This window comes from Phalaenopsis equestris, unplaced genomic scaffold, assembly GCF_001263595.1.
Source record: "Phalaenopsis equestris unplaced genomic scaffold, ASM126359v1 Scaffold000002, whole genome shotgun sequence".
In the NCBI taxonomy this organism is placed as follows: domain Eukaryota; kingdom Viridiplantae; phylum Streptophyta; class Magnoliopsida; order Asparagales; family Orchidaceae; genus Phalaenopsis; species Phalaenopsis equestris.
The window spans coordinates 36,182,447-36,205,263 of NW_018164444.1; the positions used below are offsets into that span (position 1 = coordinate 36,182,447).

General features: G+C 33.5%; 2 protein-coding genes across 2 annotated transcripts in view; one reads left to right on the top strand and one right to left on the bottom strand.

Annotated features, from left to right (window-relative positions):
* Nucleotides 1-14,824, bottom strand: part of LOC110017998 (AT-hook motif nuclear-localized protein 20-like) — a 22,334-nt gene extending 7,510 nt beyond the window's left edge. Inside the window, 3 exon segments of the mRNA XM_020715206.1 lie at nucleotides 14,508-14,522; nucleotides 14,642-14,699; nucleotides 14,750-14,824. Coding sequence (XP_020570865.1) covers nucleotides 14,508-14,522; nucleotides 14,642-14,699; nucleotides 14,750-14,824 — 148 coding nt within the window.
* LOC110018007 (vacuolar protein sorting-associated protein 52 A-like) overlaps nucleotides 14,652-22,817 on the top strand; it is an 84,794-nt gene continuing 76,628 nt past the window's right edge. The window contains exons 1-2 of the mRNA XM_020715216.1: nucleotides 14,652-15,020; nucleotides 15,507-15,630. Coding sequence (XP_020570875.1) covers nucleotides 15,587-15,630 — 44 coding nt within the window. The 5' untranslated portion in view covers nucleotides 14,652-15,020; nucleotides 15,507-15,586. The remainder of the gene's footprint in view (nucleotides 15,021-15,506; nucleotides 15,631-22,817) is intronic.

A 22,817-nucleotide genomic window follows, 5' to 3' on the forward strand; every position in this document is an offset into this window, starting at 1 on the left:
AACATCTTATGGCTACGCGATTAGGATTGTCAAAATGACTCTTTGTTTGCGAACGACTCTTGTTCAGTTCGCTAAGCAAACGAGCCGAACACGAACATAATTTTTGAGCTCGAAACATACACGAGCTGAGCCTGGGCTCGCTCGTGTTCAGCTCCTTTACACCCCTAGACTTACAATCATAACTGGCATATCACTTTATTTCAATACCCATCATCTGCTTTATTTGGGATCATTTGCCTCTTCTGAATTAAGTATGCAATAACATGTAATTAAAATAATATTTTTTTAGAGGATTTATTTTTAAAGATTTAATTTTTAAATACATAAGGATTGTGTGATATGCATGTAAATTTCTCTAAAATTAAGGAAAGTGAATCCAACTAAAGCTCAGAACTCATTCTTGTACAAGATTTGAAAATCAAAATCATGATTAGAAATCAGAATGCAAAACAAGCTTGGATCTTTATCAGTTTTTATATTGTTGCCATATTCTGTTGAAATATGAAATTTCAATGTCAAATGTGAACATAAATAGCTTTATCTGCATCATGTTTCAATAATATAAGTTTCAGATGAGCTGCAAACTGAGAAAATTCCATTTCTGTTATGTCTGCAAACAGGGTGTTGGTTCAGCTGTGAATAAATTGAATGATGTGGTTGCAATGATAGCTGAGGTGAAATCCATAGCTGATTCTATGGGCCTTTCAAAAGCTCAGATTCATGAAATATCAACTTTTGCTGTGTCATAGAAGTGAGGTTGCTCCATTTATGCAGACTTGGAATTGAAATGTTTTTGTATTGATACAGTCATGTGAGGCTCTTAAGCTCTACCATGCATTTGTAGATCTGAAATGTTTTTTTTTTTTCCTTTTCAATCTTTTTGACAGATGAAATAATGTATCTATGAGAAGTTTTAGAGATTTTTTTTATGTATTTACATATCTAATCATCAAACATTAGATGTTAAGGTATGTAAATCCGTGCATACATAGGACAATTCTTTTGTATCTACTTATCTAACATCTAAATTCTCATATTTACATGCATTGTATACAAATATTTTATGTCACATAATATCCCTATTATTTACTATTTCAAATTAAAATGTATTTTCATGCATAAGTGTATGATACCAATTTATTATAATGTAACAATATAAGAATTATTTGATGTCTCTAAATTTCCCTTTCAAAAGTTCAGATGCCTAAGTGTATGATACCACTTCCCTTTTACCTTGAAAACTCAATCCCTTCAATTGAACTGGTATATTTAGTATCAAAATCATAGCTTTCTTGCCCATCTATAGTCACACATTGTTCTAAATTTTTAAAGTGATGAGTTTGAAGGCATTTTCTTAAACTTCTTATTAGCTTTCTCAATCTTAACCTATTTGCTTACCATTACCTTGTTTGAACTTTAATCTAAATGTTTGATTTTGCAATGAATTATTTTGAATTCAAGTTGTCACTTGCATCAATTGGTTAACTTTTCTAGTGAACATGTAAATTTATTAGATTGTTCATTGCTAGATTTTTTGCATTCATGTTTTTTAGATATTCTATTGAGAATAGTTGACGACCCTAGAAGGTAAGAAAAAAAACATGATTCTTCATTATTTTAAACCATGCAATTTGAATTTTGCTGTTAAAATCAAATTAAAATTTACATGCGCCAAATTTAATTTTATGAGAGTTTCCTCATCTTGAAAAGTATGATTATCAAATATATTTAGTGCAAATAGGCTTGTTAAGCTTACCACGAATCAAGCGCATATTAATTCCTATGTGGCTCATAAAATATATGATTAAGTTAATATTGTAAATAATAGCATTAAATGATCAAATCATCAATATTTTTTATAACTATTGATTAACTAAGATAAGAGCATTGCATTGCACTATGTTTGATTTTTATGATATACTTATCTTGGTTTGAACTTTTGAGTCACAAACATTTATAAAAATGTGATTATAGCCATCATGAAAACATGAGCTTCTTCATGATGCTATGAAAGATAAAAATGAAAAGATTAATCTTGTTGTGTAAGGTTGAAAAAACAATTAATAAAGCAAAATTTTTCCAAGATGATCAAGAGCTACGAGTTCAAGGGTTGCAAATGAGAAACTATTTGAGCGTATTTATTTCTTAAAGTATATTCAATAAGTGAAGGAAAGAAATGACTATTATTGATAACACATAGGCAATTGAGAAGGAAAAAAAAAAGGAAAAGAGAGTTTAAGGTTCAATAACTTCTCTTGCATCTCATACATCATTGTATCGATTGGATGTCATCTTTTTCTTCTTTACCCTCTCATCTAGAAAGGAGCTTAAGGGGGAGAGATAAGATGATTTGGAGATATAGGACTAATGCTTAAGAGAAGGGTGAGTTACTATGAGGAGTATGATTCATTATCGTGATTGACATGTCACATTTGTTTTATTTGAACGTGCATTACTTGCATGTTTTGGACTTACCAACACTTACCTTTCTTGAATTAAATATACATTAATGATGTAATCAAAAGGACACTTCATTTAGAGGATTCTTTTATAAAAGTTGTACTTTTTATGAAGGAATTCATGGTTTTTCTCATTAATATCAACAGATGTAAGAAAACTTTATTTATAAATAATGGATGTTTAAGATTGTTGTGTGTCATAAAATTTGTGGTAGTAGAGTGATAATTTAACTTCTTAGTATTATACGAAAATCCAATGCACTCACACAAATGATAGAGAAGCAACATGTGAAGACACCAAAATTTTTTACGTGAAAAACCTTTGAAAGGGAAACCTAATGGAGCAAAGCCCAATTAAATCAATTCATTATGTGATTGTAAGTATATAGGTCCACTCTTCTTCTGAATTATGGAAGAAGAAATGATAAAGTTGATAATTACAATTGTGAATAGTAGTACAACTTTCATAGCCATATTTGGGCTACAATAATTGTAATTCTTGGTGATAAAACTGATAGTGAGATGCAAAGGTTATAGTTGATTGTCAAAAAGGCAATGGTCTGCCACAAATGGGGTAGAAGTTGGTTGTAATAATGTCATTTTGCCATATATGTTGTGGTTGGTAGTCGTAGTAATACTTGGTCATATAGATTGTAGTTGGTCACATAGGCTGTAGTGGGGAGTTGCAATATCATCAATTGGTTATAAAAATTGTAGTTAGAAGCTACAGTAACAGTGAGCCACATAGAACATAGTTGGTCATACAAATTATAATGTGGAGCTGCAATAACATTAGTTGGTCGCAAAAGTTGTAGTTGGGAGTTGCTTCTCAATGGGCCACAAAAGTTGTATTTTTGAACTACAGCGGCAGTGAGCCACATAGGTTGTAGTTAGTCACATAAGCTGTAATGGGGAGTTGCAATAACATCAATTGGCCATAAAGGATGTATTAGAAGGCTATAATGATAGCAATTAGCCATGTGGGCTGTTGTGGAAAGCTATAGTAGTAGCTGGCCACATAGACCGTAGTTGGTCGTTGTAAGAGTGTCATTTGGCCACAAAGGTTATGACGGAAGGCTATAATGATATCAGTTAGACCATAGGTTGTAGTGTCCAGTTGTAGCAATAACTAGCCACATAGAATGCAGGGGTTTTGTTGACCTCACTTTTATGAGGAGCCCAAACTGACACCTATAGACAAGACATATCTTGAGTCACCCACACAGGCTCAAGATCCCCAAACACTTTTTCTTAAAAGACCTAATGATCACCATGATCACTAAGTCCATCCTAGGAAGGGGGACTACCAACATTGACCACTTTGAACCCCATTTAGGAATCCCAAAAACCCTAGAAATTTGATTAACCCCTAATACGCCCTCTTTGGGTTCAAATCATGATGGCATCCCAAAATGATCTAATCAATGATAACATACTCTGATTTGGTCAACCCTATACCCAATGGTCATTACATTGACCATTCAGTCAACTCTAGACCCAATGGTCACCACATTGACCATTCAGTCAACCCTGGAACTAATGATCACCACATTGACCATTTGGTCAACCTTGGACCCAATAGTCACCAAATGAACCATTTGGTCAACCTTGACACCAAATTGGTCAAAGTGAACCATTTGGTCAACCTTGATACCAAATTGATCAAAATGGATCATTTGGTCAACCCTAACACCAAATTTCTCAAAATAGGTCAATTGGTCAACCTTGACATCCAATTGGTTAAACTTGGGAATTTGGTCAATCCCATGACCTGATTGGTCAACTCTAGTCAAACTGGTCAATTCCAAAGCCCGTTAGTCAAACTCGATCAATAAGTTCAACCTTGGACCTATTTGATAAAAATTGGTCAAATGGTCAACCCTAAACTCATCTTGACCAATCTATGGATTTATGATATAATTTCATTTTTTTAATTAATTACTTAATTTAAAATGGAATTATGATTAAATTTGAACCCTAAATTGTGATCAAATTTATGACATATAAACCCATGAATCACTTTCAAACTCAAATCCAACCCACGGAGGATTGCTAATGGGTCACCCATGACCCATGAGACCCATCATGACATACCCAAGACCCATGGAAAACCCATTAAATGCACGAAGCAACCATTTTTTACTTAAGTAAAAAAAAATCATCATGAAGGGAGGAGGTGTCATTCCATCACAAAGCCATTGGATGACTTGTTAGCTTAGGTGGAAGGGAGGATAATCCAACTCAAATGAGGTCCTTATCCACCTCACTCCCCATCCAATGGAAAGAAAGCCTTGCTCAAGACATTCTCTTCACTATACTTGAGCTCATAATAAGCTCACCATAGAAATGCTAATAACAATGATGCTCAACCAAAATTTGTTCTTCTTAAACTCCCTGATCTTCCCTGAGCTGCCTTCATCTTCCTCCAATCAAATCCAAGCTCAGCCATGGCTTCTCCATGGCTATAAATAGGCCAACCCGAGAGCTACCAAAATAAAAAAAGAAGAAGAAGAGGGCCATAACTACAGACCTCAAACCCTAAAACCTTCAACACAAAATTTGTTCCCCATTCACTGAGCAACTAATCCTCCAACATTTCATCTTTTGTAATCCATTACAGAGACCAATTTCTTACCCAAAAAACTGGACAATTTTTTGGGTTAGCATAAAACTCTTCAAAACTTCAATTAAACTATCTCAACACCATCACTCAACCTTACGAGGGAGTTCCCAATCGAAATTGGCTCTTCCAGCAAGCCCCAAGCAAATACAATGACCACATTTCTGCAAAAGTATAACCCAACTCTATTTCACTTCAAATTGGACCAAGAACGAGCTTCGCAAGGACCAAGAGAAAGTTTCCATCAAACCCAATTGAGGCCACACCTCTTGAGACCAGGTATGTGCCACAAACCCTAACTCGACGTATAGATGTGTTCTCCTAAACACGATGAAGCTTTAGGAACAAATTCGCGAGTTTTGGTTCAAAATTCAGGGAGATCTTGCACTTTAAACATGAACAATTATCGGTTAATCGTCATGCGAGGATGATGAACCGATGCTGTCCATTTTGTATGTTGAAAATGGATGGTTGGGATTAAGTCGGATCGTGCAAACGTCTGTGCGAAAGACTTAAATTGTGGGCCATGTAAGCTGCCACACGTAAAGCCCCATGAATCAGAGCTAACCTTGTTGAATTCAATCTGTCCGATGATCCAGTCAGCCGCCACGCTGGATTAATAGAAAATTAGGAATTTTCAAATTTAAATAAATCCAGAAATGTCTAATAACTTCAAAAATTCATGACTTTTTAATGATAAATCATAAAAATATGATTAGAAACCCCCTGGAATCAGAAAAATGAGTAAAACATTATAAGAATGAAATATGAAATTAATGAATTATATTTAATTTTTAATTAATTAATTACTCTCTGAAGTAATTTAATTATTAAAAATTATTTATAACTCCAAAATTATGAAAATTTCAGAGATCAATCCTTATACCCTTGGGAATTTCATAATTTCTCCAAGGCCAAGAGAAATCCCTAGAGTCAAATTTACCAACTTTCACCAAATTTTGTAATTATTTCCAAAAAATTATAAAAATAAAAAAATGGAAATTAAAAATGAAATTGGCTAGAAATAAAAAAAATGGAAATTAAAAATGAAATTGGCTAGAAAATTTAGGGTGACAATGTTAAACCTTAAAATGATAATTTTTAGCCTTTAGAAAATTTAAAGTGACATTTTTGCCTCTTGGGGTTAAATTTGTAAATTTTAAATTTACATTTAAAACCCTAAAATCCTTAAGGTTTTGACATTGGCCTTGAATGACCAGTAGGATTGACCTAATCCTAGTCCTTAAGCCTGATTTCCAAATTATACCTAGGGTGAACCTAAATCCTAACCCCCCCCACCCTTCTTTTTTGAACCATTGGGTCTAATCCATATAGACTCAAATCAAAACTCCAATTTTTGGGTTCAACCCAAATGAATCCACATCACACTTAGGTCTAACCTATAAGGACATAAGTCAAAACCAGAAAACTTTGAGTCGAAATGGATTCAAATCAGACTTAGACATTTGGGTTCAACCCAAATGGACCCAAACCCAACCAAAACCTTAATTAGGTCTAACCCAAATTGGACCTAATTAATATAAATAAACCTTACTTATATTAGGTTTATTTAACCTTAAAACCTAATTAGGTCAAAACCAAATTGGACTAATTAATATAATTAAACCTTACTTATATCAGGTTTAATTAACCATAACCCTATTTAGGTCTAACCCAAATTAGACCTAATTAATTTATTTAAACCTTACTTACGTTAGGTTTAATTAATCTCTAAACCATAATTAGGTCTAACCCTAATTAGACCTAATTAATCTAATTAAATCTTACATTAGGTTTAATTAACACTAAACTCTAATTTAATCTAACCTTATTTAGACCTAATTAATCTAATTAAACCTTACTTACATTAAGTTTAACTAACCATAAACCCTAATTAGGTCTAACCCAAATTAGATCTAATTAATCTAATTAAACCTTACTTACATTAGGTTTAATTAATCTCTAAACCATAATTAGGTCTAACCCTAATTAGACTTTATTAATCTAATTAAACCTTACTTACATTAGGTTTAATTAACCCAAAACTCTAATTCAGTCTAACCCTATTTAGACCTAATTAATCTAATTAAACCTTACTTACATTAGGTTTAATTAATCCCTAAACCATAATTAGGTCTAACCCTAATTAGAACTAATTAATATAACTAAACCTTATTTACATTATGTTTAATTAACCCTAAACTCGAATTAGATCTAACCTAACTTAGACCTAATTAAAGTAATTAAACCTTATTTACATTAGTTTTAATTAACCTTAAATCATAATTAGGTTTAACCCTAATTAGACCCAATTAATTTAATTAAACCTTACCCATATTAGGTTTAATTAACTGCCAAACCTAATGAGGTCTAATCTTAATTAGACTTAATTAAACCCTTAAGCCTTAACTACATTACGCTTGAGCCAACCTAAACCCTAATTAAGTTTAAATTAGACTTAATTAATACTTTAAGCCTTGACAACATTAGGCTTAAGCCTACCTAAACCCAATTAAGACTAATTCTAATTAGACTTAATTAATACTTAAAGCTTTTACTTATATTAGGCTAAATCTTAAACCTCACTTAAGTTTAACCTAAATTAGACTTAAAACATCCATTAAGCCTTACTTAAATTAGGCTTAGCCCCTCAACCTAAACCTTAGGTTCAACCCAAATTGAACTAAGTCAACCTAACCCTTAAGTTCAACCCAAATTGAACATAAGTCAACCTAAAATCTTAGGTTCAACCCAAATTGAGCCTAACTAGACTTAAACCTTAGGTTCAACCCAAATTGAGCCTAAGTCAACCTAAATCTTAGGTTCAACCCAAATTGAGCCTAAGTCAACCTTCTTAGGTTCAACCCAAATAATTGAGCCTAAGTCAACCTAAATCTTAGGTTCAACCCAAATTGAAGCGAGTCAACCTAACTCTTAGGTTCAATCCAAATTGAGCTAAAGTCAACCTAACTCTTATGTTCAACTCAAATTGAACCTAAGTGAACCTAAACCTTTGGTTCAACCAAATTGAACTTAAGTCAACTTAAAACCTTAGGTTCAACCCACATTAAACCTAAACCCACCTAAACCTTAGGTTCAACCCAAATTGAACCTAGGATAACTGAAATCATAGGTTCAACCCAAATTGAACATAATTTAACTAAAACCTCAGGTTCAATCCAAATGAAAAGTAAGTCAACCTAAATCTTAGGTTCAACCCAAATTAAACCTAAGTAAACCTAAGTCAACCAATTCAACCTAAACCTTAGGTTTAACCCAAATTGAACCTAAGTAATCCTAAACCTTAGGTTCAACCCGCATTGAACCTAAGCCAGCCTAAACCTTAGGTTTGACCCACTTTGAACCTAAGTCAATCTAAACCTTAGGTTCAACCTACATTGAACTTAATTCAACCTAAAACCTTAGGTCTAACATAAATTGAACTTAAGTTGACCTAAACCTATGATTCAACCCAAACTGAATGTAAATCAAATCATACTTCAGGTCCTACTTAAATTGGACCTAAACCACCCCAGACCTTAAATTCTACCTAAATTGAATCTAAATAATAACATACCTTAGCTCATACTTAAATTGGACCTACAACTATCCAAAATCTTGGATTCTACTTAAATTGAACCTAAGCAATGTTAAATCTTAGGTTCTACCTAATTGGAACCTAAATCATTCCATACCTTAGGTCCTACCTAAATTGGATCTAAATCATCCTACACTTTTGGTTCAACTTATATTGAACCTAAGTTAATCTAAACCTCAAGTTCAACCTAAAATGAACCTAAATCATCTTAGACTTTTGGTTGAACCCAAATTGGGTAAACCTTAGATTCTACTTAAATTAAATCTGAGTGACACCGTATCTTAGGTCCCACCTAAATTGGACCTAAAAATATCTCAAACTTCAGGTTATACCTAATTTGAACCTAAACCACTCCAAATTTTAGTTCCTACTTAAATTGGACTTAAACCATCTTAAACTTTAGGTTCAACCAAAATTTGGGCCTAAACCATTTTAACCTTAGATTTAACCTAAATTAAACCTAAACAACATCAATCCTAATGTTCTACTCAAATTAAACCTAAATAATATCAAACCTTAGGTCCTACCTAAATTGGACTTAAATCATCTTATACTTTAGATTCTACCTAAATTGAATCTAAGGAGCATTGAATCTTAGGTTCTACCCACATCGAACCTAAATCTTAAGTATAATTTATTAGAATTTAATCAACTTTCCTTAGGTTTAACCGAAATCAAACCTAAAATGAAGGACATGATGAACCAAAAATGATGATTCAATTTCATATCTAAATCCAACCGACATAAATAAAATGAAATTCATGAAAAAATACAAATGACATAAAAAACCTTTTTCAAAGACATTAGAACTTAAACTTGAACTTAAAAATGCAACTAGATTTGAGAAGATATTTTGGAGGAGGTAACTTATGATTGGTAACAAAACATCTTCCAGCCACTTGTGGCTAATCAAACAGCAAACATAATGACCCGAGACGACGAAACCATGGGATCCTGATCGGGTCTTCTTAAATAAAAATAAATGACAAAATTTAATCGGTTAATAAATATTAAACAACCTAAAACTTTCCGACCTTTAAAATCCGAATAAGGCATTAAAACTTAAATTGATTCCTAATGAACAAAGATCACTGAATGCAACTTGAACACTTGTGTTCAGGTCTATGAAGATCTCTTGGACGACACAATATGTGGTTGTTGATAACAATCTTCTGGTCCTAGTTTAAACACCTTTTGGGCTAAGTAGATTTGAATACTATTACGAACCCAGGATGATGGAGCCATAGACATCTTGACCGAATCATCTAAGAACTATTCATCCAACTAAATTGACAAATTAAATCATGATTTTATGACTAATCGTGTTTTGTTTTGCAGGTTTGTTGAAGACATGAGACAAATTACACTTTAGATTTACTTTGCATGTTATTAGGGTGTGCTAACTCTATTTTGTACGGACAACATTCTGAAATGGAAAAGATGAACCTCAAGGCAACAAAACGACAATGACAAAACAACAAAATCAAATGACAAAAACAAAATGACAAAAATAAAATAACAAAAAAATGACAAAAATAAAATGACAAAACAAAACCTTTAGGATAGAATCAGATTCTTAGAAATCTTTTACCCTAGGCTCAAACATTTATGTTCTTTCCTTGACTTTGACAGTTAAAATTTCTCTGAAAACAAACATTAGTTTTAATTGGGAGTTTTCTTGAGTAGTTTTAACTACTTAAGATATAATTAACTATAGGAGCTTGTTCTTATAAGAGTATTGAAGAACCGAGAATAGTTCTTGCACCTAAATCTCTTATTGTGAAACTTACATGTGGTTTTCTTTGCACGAGAATCTGAGAAATCAGACATTACTGAATTCTCTATAAACAAAACCACTACGACATTTTCTTTTGTTTTCTATTTCCATCTGCCTTTTTTTTCTTCCTGCAAATTACTTAACATCTTAAGGTCATCCATGTGATCTAAAGAGAACAAGACATTCGGAGAATAGGACAATAAAATAGATAAACAAAGTAGTGAATCCTTTCAACAACGACATTAACCAACAACATGAACGACGAGAATTGGCGATGATGGTAACACATTCCAAAGGCGACTGGATACTATAAGAATTTTAGTTGACTGCAGAGGTGGTAGTTGAAGTCGTAGTAGCAGCTAACCACATAGGTCATATGGGAGATGCAGTAGTAATTAGCCACATAGGTTGTAGTGAGGAGCTGTAGTAGCAATTAACCACATAGATTATAGTGGGAAGCTACAATTTTGTCAATTGGTTCTAAAGGCTTTAGTTTATGCTACATCGGTTGGTAGTTTTAATCCTTCTCTTGGGTTTATCATTACACCAAAGACATCACTTGTCGATATATGATGTAAGGCAATAACTTCAAAATTCTGGAGAAAGTCACCACATTCTGAGTATAAAGGTAGTAAGATAGCATCAAAATAACATGTTCCAGTTGAGTTGCTACATAATATTTAGAATATCACGTTTCTTCTTATGCAGAATTCTTCATCACTTAATAGAGTATTTCATTATTCCACAATATGTGTCATTACTAGGCAGCATACTTCATTACTCCTACAAATGTGCGTTGTTACTACATAGGACACTTTGTTATTTAGCAATGCTCATCATTACCCCACAAACTACTTTATTACTCTGCAAAGTGCATCAACGGTGGTGAGCATAAGGCGACCGATGGTGTTTGAAGGTAATTGACGAGCGGCGGTTATTGAGGTCAGTTGTTATCGTTGGGACTTTAGTATATAACAAAATTGAAAATGGGCTCCTTCTCCTTTCTCTTCCGTCATGTCCAAGTGAAGAGCAAAGATATATTTATAGACCCTAAAAGAGAGGCATTTTTGTACTTAGGCGAATAACCACCATAATTACTCGATCGCACGACCCACGTTGATTCTCCTTAAACTTTTTTGATGATCTCATAACCTTAATGAAGTTTGAATAAGGTGATATTCGGCTCGTTGAATTCCTCTCATCTAGACACTTTAATTAACTCTATGAATGTCAAATTTGTAGTTCATTTGACCCTATAATAACCAACTAAAGCCTAAATAAATGGTTTAACAACTTGATTTGGGGTTGATTTGACTCAAAATTGGATCAATTTTGGCAGCATCGAGTTCTTCTAGTCAAGCCAACTAGTTTAAATATAAGTTTTTTTTTTAACAAAGATGGATCGCGAAGTGCATTTGCGATCTACATGATCTTTCAAAAGAGTTAGGAAGTGTGTTATGGGCTTCCAAGGGGGAGATAGGTCAATTTAGGTAAATAGATGGTTTTGGATGTATTGAGGTGTTTGGGGTGAGTGCAAATGTGTATGTGACAGGGCATCAAGTTTAATATCACATTAAAATTATTATTATAATTAACTTTTTAAAAAGTGAAATATGTTGTTTCGATCATTTATGATATCAAACTGTTATAAATGTATTCATCAGACATTAGATGTTAGATATGTAAATCCATGCATACATAACACAATTATTTTGTATTTACTTATCTAACATCTAAATTTTCATATTTATGCATTGTATACAAATATTTAATATCACATAATCTCCCAATTATTTGCTATTTCTAAGTAAAATGTATTTTCGCGCGTAAGTGTATGATACCAAACTATTAGAATGTAACAATATAAGAATTATATATTGTCTATAAATTTCCTATAATATATTGATGCACAATCGTATTTTTCTCTTCCCCAATCACTTGAGCACTTTCCTTTTAGCTTGAAAACTCAATCCCTTCAATTGAATTAGTATATTTAGTATCAAAATCATAATTTTCTAGCCCATCTATAGTCACACATTTTGTTCTAAATTTCTTAAGAGATAAGTTTGAAGCCATTTTTCTTACTTCTTGCTAGCTATCTAAGCCTTGATCTTTTGCTTACCACTTCTTTGTTTTAACTTTATTCTAATTGTTTGATTTTTCTATGCATCATTTTGAGTTACAACATGCTTAATTAAAGTTGTCACTTGCATCAATTGTTAACATTTCTAGTGAACAAGTAAATCTATTAGATTGTTCATTGCTCGATATTTGCATTCATGTTCTTTAGATATGGTATTGAGAATAGTTGATTACCCAAGAAGGTAAAAAATATATATATGATTATTCATATTTTAAATCATGAAATTTGAATTTTTCTATTAAAATCAAAGTAAAACTTACATGCGCCAAATTTAATTTGATGAGAGTTTCCTCATCTTGAAAAGTATGATTATCAAATATATTTAGTGCAATTAAGCTGGTTAAGCTTCTCACAAATCAAGCACATAGTAATTCATATGTGGCTCATAAAATCTATGCTTAAGTTAATATTGTAAATAATAGTATTAATCGATCAAATCATCAATATTTTTATTTTACTTTTGATTAACTATGATAAGAGCATCACACTATGTTTGATTTTTATGATATACTTGTCTTGGTCTGAACTTTTGAGTCACAAACATTTATAACAATGTGATTATAACATCATCAAAACTCAAGCATATTCATGATGCTATGCAAGATAAGAGTAATAATGAAAGGATTAATTTTTTTTGTGTAAGGCTGAAAAACCAAATTAATAAAGCAAAATTTTCTTAGGATGATCAAGAGCTAAGAGTTCCAGAGTTGCTATTGAGAAACTATCAGAGCACATTTTTTTCTTAAAATATATTCAATAAATGCAGAAAAGAAATTGCTATTATTGATAACATATAGGCAATAAAGAAGAAAAAAGAGAGGAATAGAGAGTTTAAGATTCAATAACAGGTGATACATCTCATACATCATTGTAACGATTCGACCTGGTTTTCATCTTTTTCTTCTTCATTCTCATACCCTCTCATCTAGAAAGGAGCTTAAGGGGGAGAGGGTGATACATCTCATACATCATTGTAACGATTCGACTTGGTTTTCATCTTTTTCTTCTTCATACTCACACCCTCTCATCTAGAAAGGAGCTTAAGGGGGAGAGATTAGATGATTTGAAGATGTAGGACTAATGCTGAAGAGAAGGGTAAGTTACTATGAGGATTTATAACGTAGTATGACTCATTATCGAGATTCGCATGTCACCATCTATTTTATTTGAACGTGCATTACTTGCATGGTTTGGGCTTATCAACACTTACCTTTCTTTAATTAAATATATATTAATGATGTAATCAAACGAACCCTTTATTTAGAGGATTCATTTATAAAATATATAATTTTTATGAAAGATTTCATGATTTTCCTCATTAATATCAACATAGATGTAAAAAAAAAAACTTTATTTATAAATAATGGATGTTTAAGATTGTTATGTGCCATAAATTTTGTACTGGTAGAGTGATAATTTAACTTTTTAGCATTAATATATTTTTGTTGACATTTACAAACACTGCTCAAATCTTAAATTATTGGTAGAGTGATAATAAAATTACCATAGATTTAAATAATTAATATCTTTTTGTTGACTTTTGATCAATTTTATTATCAAATATTAAACTACCAACCTCTTGATTGAAAGCACACCTTAAGTGCATTTACATACCATTCAATTCTTATATATTCACATGTCCAATATCTAAACTTCATATTTACAGACACTGCTCAAATCCTAACATCTTCTCAAGTGAAATTATTTTACACAAGAGGTTAAAAGTGTAAATAGAAAAATTATATTTTAGATAAATAAATATATATGAACTGGGAGGAGGTTTTACCATGCATGTAAAATTTCTTGGGAAAATATTTGACTTACGCAACGCTGCGTACGCCAGAGGTTATTAAGATGATACATGGGAGTTATATCCGCATTATACCCACTGTAACCTTTTTATAACTTACTTGTAACTGTCAGAACTACAAAAACACAGAACTTATTTTTACGTTACAGGTAAGTTAAAGAGAAGTTATATAGGATATAACATGGACATAACCCGAGTACCTGCTGAATAACCCCCAAATATTTTCCAATTTACCCATGCCCTCTGTAAATCCCAAAACCCTGGCGTCCTTCCCTAACAAAGCACTGGGGGTCTGCCAGTACCAGGCTAATCGGAAAGGACCCAGATCCTGGACTAGCCAACCTCAATACCACGTCCAGTGTTTGGAGCCCTCGCCGAGAATTCTCCGGAGAAGGGAATACTGCTTTGAAGGAACATTTGAAGCAGGTTTCTTCAGCGAGAACTCGACTGCCCTTCACTGGTAGCTTCTTGTTCTCTCTTCGGGATCATTCCGTCACCGCCAGATCTACATCTCCAACGCCAGATCGATTCACAGCGGTTGACGATTTGATTTTCCCCTATTTCCGTTGCGGTTTCTCCTCTTGCAGTGAAGGAGTCACCGTTTTCTATTCAGGTACCGTCTTCTACTCTGTTTAAATCTTGCAGGGCATGTTTCGGAGTATTTATGCCATTTATTTTAAGAGTATTTGAGGTGAACTATTGCCTCATTAGCTCATGCAACTTGGTGACTGGCAGGTTTTGTATTTTCTATTTTTTGCGTGTATTATCCTCATAAGCAATGATGGAGTTAACTTGAGCGTTGTCCAAACGATTGAATGGAATTGAATTGAAAGGCTGGGAGCATTTAAAATTTTAAAAAGTGATGTAGTTGATATGGATAGATTTGAATTGACTGTATTTGTCTGCAGCATTTTGTTGTATCAGTAAATCTTTTTGTTTGTACAAATGAATTAAAATGATAGAAAGTGGATGGCTATACATAAAATCTAATACAAACGCATATCCTTCTAATGGAGTATAATTTTCTTTTTGGTATTTTTTCAGCTGGTTTCTTACATATACATTTCTCTGATCTTTTTTTTTAATTTTGAAAATTCAGAGTTTTCCAAAACTCCATATTAAAAGAGGGGCAAAGAGCATATATTTTATGTGACGTGCCAAGGTGAAGAAATTTACTTCATGATGGGTAGAGAGTATTTGTGGGACAGAGCTGCAACCTCCAGGTTTGCTTCTTTATCATTATAGATTACAAGGCGAGATTAAACTGTTCACAGTTTACACTCCACATAGTTGGTGACTGTTTTGTTTGGCAACTTATTGATTAAGTAAACAAAAGATTTTGTTCCCAATAAAGACTTACTTGTTCTTTATCAAGTATTAATTGAAAGTTGTCCAGTTGCTTGTCAGTCCTTTAATGTTGATTTTCATGAGTTGTCATTGTCTTTCTAAATGATTGTTACATTTTTGAAATCAATAGTGTAAGAGCTATGTAAGCTCGTATGGGCTAGTTGTGCATGGAATATGGGCTCATATCGAAGGAGGTGGTCATCTGTGAATCCATCATCATTTGCTTGTGTGTGTGCTTTATGTCAAGCTTCTTGTGGTAATATTGATAAACTCACTCAAAATGTTTCGAACTGAGCCACTTTGTTCATCTCATATTTTGATGTTGAGGCATTGGCTCAACGTGCAACAAATTTAATTTGAACTTTTTACGTTGACCATTTATTATGTATAAAGTGATAGTGGCGAGTATATATTCTAAGTTCTTTACCGAGACCTCATTTTTGTGTGTGAGTTTGACGATAAGGTAGTGGATTATGTGTTGGGAGTTCAATCCAAATGTTTTTTATTGATCAAACATTTATGCATTTGAGATAATGGAAAACTCTAATATTGGCATTATACTATTTCCTTACTCATTGTCTTAGTGGAATATTTTTTTAAGTATAAATTTTGTTGGTAATGATTTGCACCTCTCACAACAGTGCGTTGATAGTGAATTTGAATATTTTCATCATTGAGAAACTTGGGTTGAGTTTTATATTGTAATGCGTTCTTGTCGAGGTAATGAATAAGGGGAAGAAGCCCAACTTGTTTTTTTGGAGATTTTATTGATAGATTATTATAAGTTCTTAGAAAATTAACTTCATTTATCTTTTTATTGGAGTATATTTTGAAAGAAAAATAGAATTTATTTTTAAAGAAAAATAGTCGGCCAAGATCCTAATTACAACCATTCTTTAAACATCAACATAGATAGTTTATTAGGATTACAATTTAGAATGGATCCCAACCAATTTTGTGATATGAAATTTTTGAACCGAAGATTAGAGCATGTATTTTGATGTTCTTGACGTTCTTTTTATGTAAGGGTGGGTTTGCTCGATTCCCATGTCTTTGATAGGGGTTTTGGGCTTCTTGAAATTAATGGAATTTGTTGACAAATGCAGATGGCATATGTCGTGGCAATAACACTAGTGACATTCTAGTTTAACCAATAAAAATGCCGTACTTTTTAGGTCAAATATAAAGTTTTCCCCATAGAGGGATGGTAAGGACTTGATTTTTAGCGTAGGAGCTTTGATAGAATTTGAACAACCTCCATAGATTTTTGGGCGTAAGAGAGTTTCAATGTATTTGATGCAGTTGGTTAGTTTCCGTATACTCCTTGTTGGATGGTTCTAGGCTTTGTGAATTTAAGTTGTCCATGCATACTTGGTATAGTTTTATTCACATTTAGTCGTTTAGGATCATGATTTTGTTCAAGAATTCAAAATCTTGTTAGGGATTACACAAATTTAGTACAATTGTGGAATATCTTTTTGGAAATTACATAAAAAATTGAATTAAGAGAAAAAAAATGCGCCACTAGTCACTACAAAGACTACGCTTGACCGTACAAATAATAGCATACAAAACATGGGTTTCAAAACCATCACTCAAATCAAGACTACCTTGAAAGGCTAATTTGAACGCAAATATGCGTTGCCTTATTACATCTCCTATGCACAAGCCAAAAATTCACTTGTTTAAACCGAGAAAGACAGGTTAGCTTCCGTATACTCCTTGTTGGATAGTTCCAGGCTCTTTGAATTGAAGTTGTCCATGCATATTAGGTACAGTTGCAGTCACATTTGGTCGTTTAGGATCATGACCTTGTTGAAGGATTCAAAATCTTGTCAGTGATTACACAAATTTAGTACAATTGTGGAATATTTTTTAGGAAATTGCATTAAAAAATGAATGAAGAGAAAAAAAAATGCGCCACAAGTCACTACAAAGACTACGCTTGACCGTACAAATAATAGCATACAAAGCATGGGTGTCAAAACCCTCACTCAAAACAAGACTAGCTTGAAAGACTAATTTGAACACAAATGTGCGCTGCCTTATTACATCTCCTATGCACAAGCCAAAAATTTAAAGACTAATTTGAACACAAATGTGCGTTGCCTTATTATATCTCTTATGCACAAGCCAAAAATTCACTTGTTTCAACTGAGAAAGACAGGATAGTTTCCATATACTCCTTGTTGGGTAGTTCTAGGCTCTGTGAATTTAAGTTGTCCATGCATACTTGGTATAGTTGCATTTACATTTGGTCGTTTAGGATCATGACCTTGTTGAAGGATTCACAATCTTGTTAGGGATTACACAAATTTAGTGCAAAGAGAACAAAAGTTGTGCGAGTAGTCACTACAAAGACTTCACTTGACCGTACAAATAATAGGATACAAAGCATGGGTTTCAAAACCCTCACTAAAAACAAGACTATTTTGATAGGCTAATGTGAACACAAATTTGCGCTGCTTTATTACATCTCCTATGCACAAGCCAAAAAATCATTTGTTCAAACTGAGAAAGACAGGCAAAATTCTGAATTCCTTCAATTTTGTTATGCCAAACTTGCCTGCCCATGATTTTCTTGAGAAGCTCAATAATGTTACTATTGTCCCCTTTGGTAATAACACCTTTGGCTTCGAGTATCCAAGGATTAATGATCTCCTTTATAGAAATAAAAGCCTTTAACTCCACTTGGGAAATATCCTAGTTTTCAAACTTCATTCCAGCAGCTACAAGACACCAGACTCATCTCTAACAAACCCCAATGCTAGCCAAGTGAGAAGATCATAGGTGCAATCCACATTAATCTTAAACCAACAAGAAGGGGGATACCAATAATAGTTGAAAAACAGCCTGTCCGGCTGGATGTTGTCCCATTGCTCTTGATTTGGAGATGTTTGAGATCTTGCAATTGTTTCAATAGTATTGACATCCATAATTGTGGTTGTGGCGTAAGGCTTGCCATGCTTCTTTGCATTGCACCCACGCCATGCTTGATACAAAGTTTTGCAAAAAATAGTAGTAATAATATGGTTGTGCTGTGTAGTAATGGAAAGGCTATTAATATCATCCTCAAAGCTGCTTGAAATGTGTGATGCTAAAACCCCACATCTTTAGTTTATGTATGATTTCCAAGAGAACTCTACATTCGGCAACAGTGTAAAATCTGTCCTCATGCTCTTGAGTGCCCCAAGTATAAAGAAGATTTTCAGAAAGCCTTTTAGAATTGAGCCAAATATTAGTAGGAACTGTATCCATAACGAGTCTCCACCAGAAAAACCTCTCGGATGGACCATTTGTTTCCCCAGCCAAGCACACCTCATTTTGTTTGATAAACTTATATGCTCATAAGAAAGAACAATCACTGTCTTACCTGAAAGCTTACGGATCAGCTCCGTTTGATCTTTGCGAGTTTGATTATCCACGGGAATAAGCTCAATCCTCTTCACAAGGTCAGTCCCAAAGCATTGATATAACCGACTGACATTCTAGCCACTTTCCTGCAGGAAATCCGGCACCTTCAGATTTTCTGTACTATGATTGCTGACAAAAGAACCATGCATGGTTGATGATATCAATATCCATAACATCTTCCGCTTTTCATCTAAAAATATTCTGAAGATTGGAAGCTCCCATCTTGTAGGATTCTCCATGTAATAAAATTGTATCTGTTATGGTTTTGAGCCCACACATTAGGTCCATATCTGTTTTTCAAAAACTTACGATGCAAATGCACATGACCATTAACGAAATCTCATGCAATTTTGGCACGAAGGGGTCTCTTCCATGTAGAAGTTGCATGGAAACCAAAGCCCTGATATCTAGTCTGTTTGCATAACTTCTCCCAAGAGATATAATGTAAGCTTTTTTTTGGCAAGGCTCTTGTTACATAAAAAAATCTCTACAGCTTTTCTCCAAAACATGAGGCACACTTTTGGGCACCTCAGTATGAGTAATTAGATAGGAAGGCACCAGAATTAAAGATGTGTTAATAATAGTGCTTGTCCCAGCTAGAGAGAGATGTCTAATCCCTAAGCATTAGGCTTGTTGGCAGCTTTTTGAATAATATTGGAAACATCCACATTGTAAGTCATTTGAGAGCATGAATCCCCAGCTATTCAATTTGTCAATCTTGTGAAAATTAAGCATGATAGCGATTCTCTTCTTCCAACTAGCATTAGCTTTACTAAATAAGACCATTGATTTCTCAAAGTTGATTTTTTGACCGTCCAACTTCATTTTCTATCAAGTATCTTGAGAAAGGTGTTAATTGCTTGAGTAGAAACATTAGAAAATAACAAAATATCAGTAGCATAGAGAAGATAGGAAAGAAAGGGCCCATTCTTAGCAATGCTAATCCCAAATTGATGGGCTTTCCTAGAGAGTTCAATGGAAAGTAATTTAGAGCGAAGAATAAATAAATACGGATAGAGGGGGCAACCCTGATGAAAGCCATATTCAACAATGATCCAAGGAGATCTTTGACCATTAATAAGAGAGAATTTCTGGCACTCAATGCAACCCTTCTTCCAATCTCTAAATCTATTGGAAAAACCCATATTCTCCATGATCTTGTGCAGAGTCAACCAATTCATCTCATCATACATTTGTTGCATATCAATCTTAATAATCATAAGAATAGAAGAAGACATGGAACATTTAAGCTTATAGACCATCTCCTGGGCAAGAAGGCAATTACTAGAGATGGATCTGTGAGGTACAAATGCTGCTTGCTCTTTAAAAATAGGAGTAGGCAATAAAACCTTGATACAATTAACAAGAATTTTTGCAACAATTTTGTAAATTGTCTGACACAAACGTATGGATCTGAATTTAGCTGGTTATTAGCATTTTTCAGTTTTGGGTATAAGGAAAATGAGGATCTCCTTCCAATAATCCGGCATACAACCAAAACGAAAGAAATTCAAGACAATCAATACCACATCTTTTCCAAAAATTGCCCAAAAATTGTTTGAAAAAAAAGTACTCATGCTGTCCAAACCTGGAGCTCTATTTGAACTACATTTAAAAATATTCCAGTTCTCATTTTTAGAAGTCTTAGATTTCAGAAAACCAACAATATCCTTATTAGTAGAAAAATTGGCCAAAAAATGTTTGAAAAAAAAGTACTCATGCTGTCGAAACCTGGACCTCTATTTGAACTACATTTGAAAATATTCCAGTTCTCATTTTTAGAAGTTTTAGATTTCAGAAAACCAACAATATCCTTATTAGTAAGGGTGTCTTTCATCAAGGGCCAGCCAATACTCGAAGTCAGGGGAACTTTGCTTCCACTTATTATGAAAAAAATGCAAGTAGAAATCATGAATCTCTTTTTGATCTTCAATAATATCACCATTATTTATCTTAACTTGGGAGATTCTATTAGATTTCCCTCGGGAACAAGCCATGGCATGAAAAAATTTGGAGTTAGCATCTCCCCTCATTCATCAAGCAAACCTTTGATTTTTTCCTCCTCCAAGTAGTAATTCAACCAAGGGTTGAATGAGCTCACTAATTTTGGATCTGAGATTGTTTTCTAGCTTTGAGCAAAGTCCATTCAAGCATTCGATTCATGCATATCCTTAATTTCCTTTTCTAACTTATGTTTAAGAGTGTCAAGTTCTCTTAATACGTTCTTGCTCCAAAAGAACAAAGCTTTTAAAGTTCTTGCACATTTCCTTTGTAGGGCTTCAACATTTGAATCATAATCTGGCCTCTCCTCTTTCAGTATTTAAGAACCATAATCTAGACTAGGGGATAAGAAATCCACGAGTTCTCAAACTTTAGTCACTTAAGATTTATGAGAGAGATTATCCCCCTATAGAAAGGAGCATAGGCCAATGTTTAGAGGCAATCAAAACAAATGCCAAACATTAGCAAAGGAAATAATGTCAAGAGCAGCCAAATTAATAAGCATGCTATCTTGTCTAATCCAGATTTTACTTTTATCGTTATTATTGTTGGATCAGGTAAAACAAGGTCAAATGAATCCCATATGTTGAAGGTCATTATAACTCATAAACTCAATCATTTCTCTGGCCCCAGTAGAAAACCGAGAGTGTTCCCCCTTTTCTTCCTGCTTCATGATACAATTGAAATCCCCAACTATAATAGTAGGTAAAGAAACATCAGAATTGTTAGAGGATTTGCCAGAGCAACCTTCTAATATGATACTTCTTGTTAGCATAAACATCAACAATATTCCAATTAGAACCATCATGAGAATGCAACCAATCAAAGATGCATTGGTTGGTTTAACCCTAAACAATATTCCAATTTCTCTGCTCCACCAAATATCCCCTCCGCATGATGATAAATATAGTCCTATTTGTTGCCAGTAAGTTTGTCAGCATCATGCTGCCCAATTCCCTCAATCATAGTTTCAAAAAGCGCCACTAGATAAACATCATAATCTTGCACAAGATGCCTAGGATAGTTTCCCATGACAATCTTACGGGCTCTTGCCGTTCACTGGTTCAACCAAATTAAGTTTTCTTTTTCTAGGAGTAGGTTCAAACTGTTTCCGTTACTCCCTTGCTCTATCAAGGTCATTCATAACGGCAAGCTCTTTGGTATTTCTTTGTTTAGCTTTTCTCAGTTTTTTCTCCATAATGTGTTCCTTAAATATTGGACCCGGGGTAGTGAAAATCAATGGAGGATTATCTGGAGGCGCTTTACCTTTTAAAGATCCTTCATCTTTCTTCCCAACGATACAAGAACTCAACATCACTAATACATGTAGTGTTAGGATGACTTTAATTGAAAAATGCTTTCTTTTATAGATTGTTCTAAGTAGGGCTGTCAATTTGGCTCGTTGTTCGTGAACAACTCGTGTTCGGCTCGTTAAGCTGCTCGTGTTCGGCTCGTTCGTTAAGCCTAACGAGCCAAACACGAACAATTTTTTAAGCTCAAAATGTAAACGAGTCGAACACGAACCACAGTTTGTTCGCTCGTGTTCGGCTCGAAATGGCTCAAAAAAAAATTATATAACTTTTTATATAACAATATATTACATATATTATTTATATAATAATATATTATATATATTTATATCTACGTT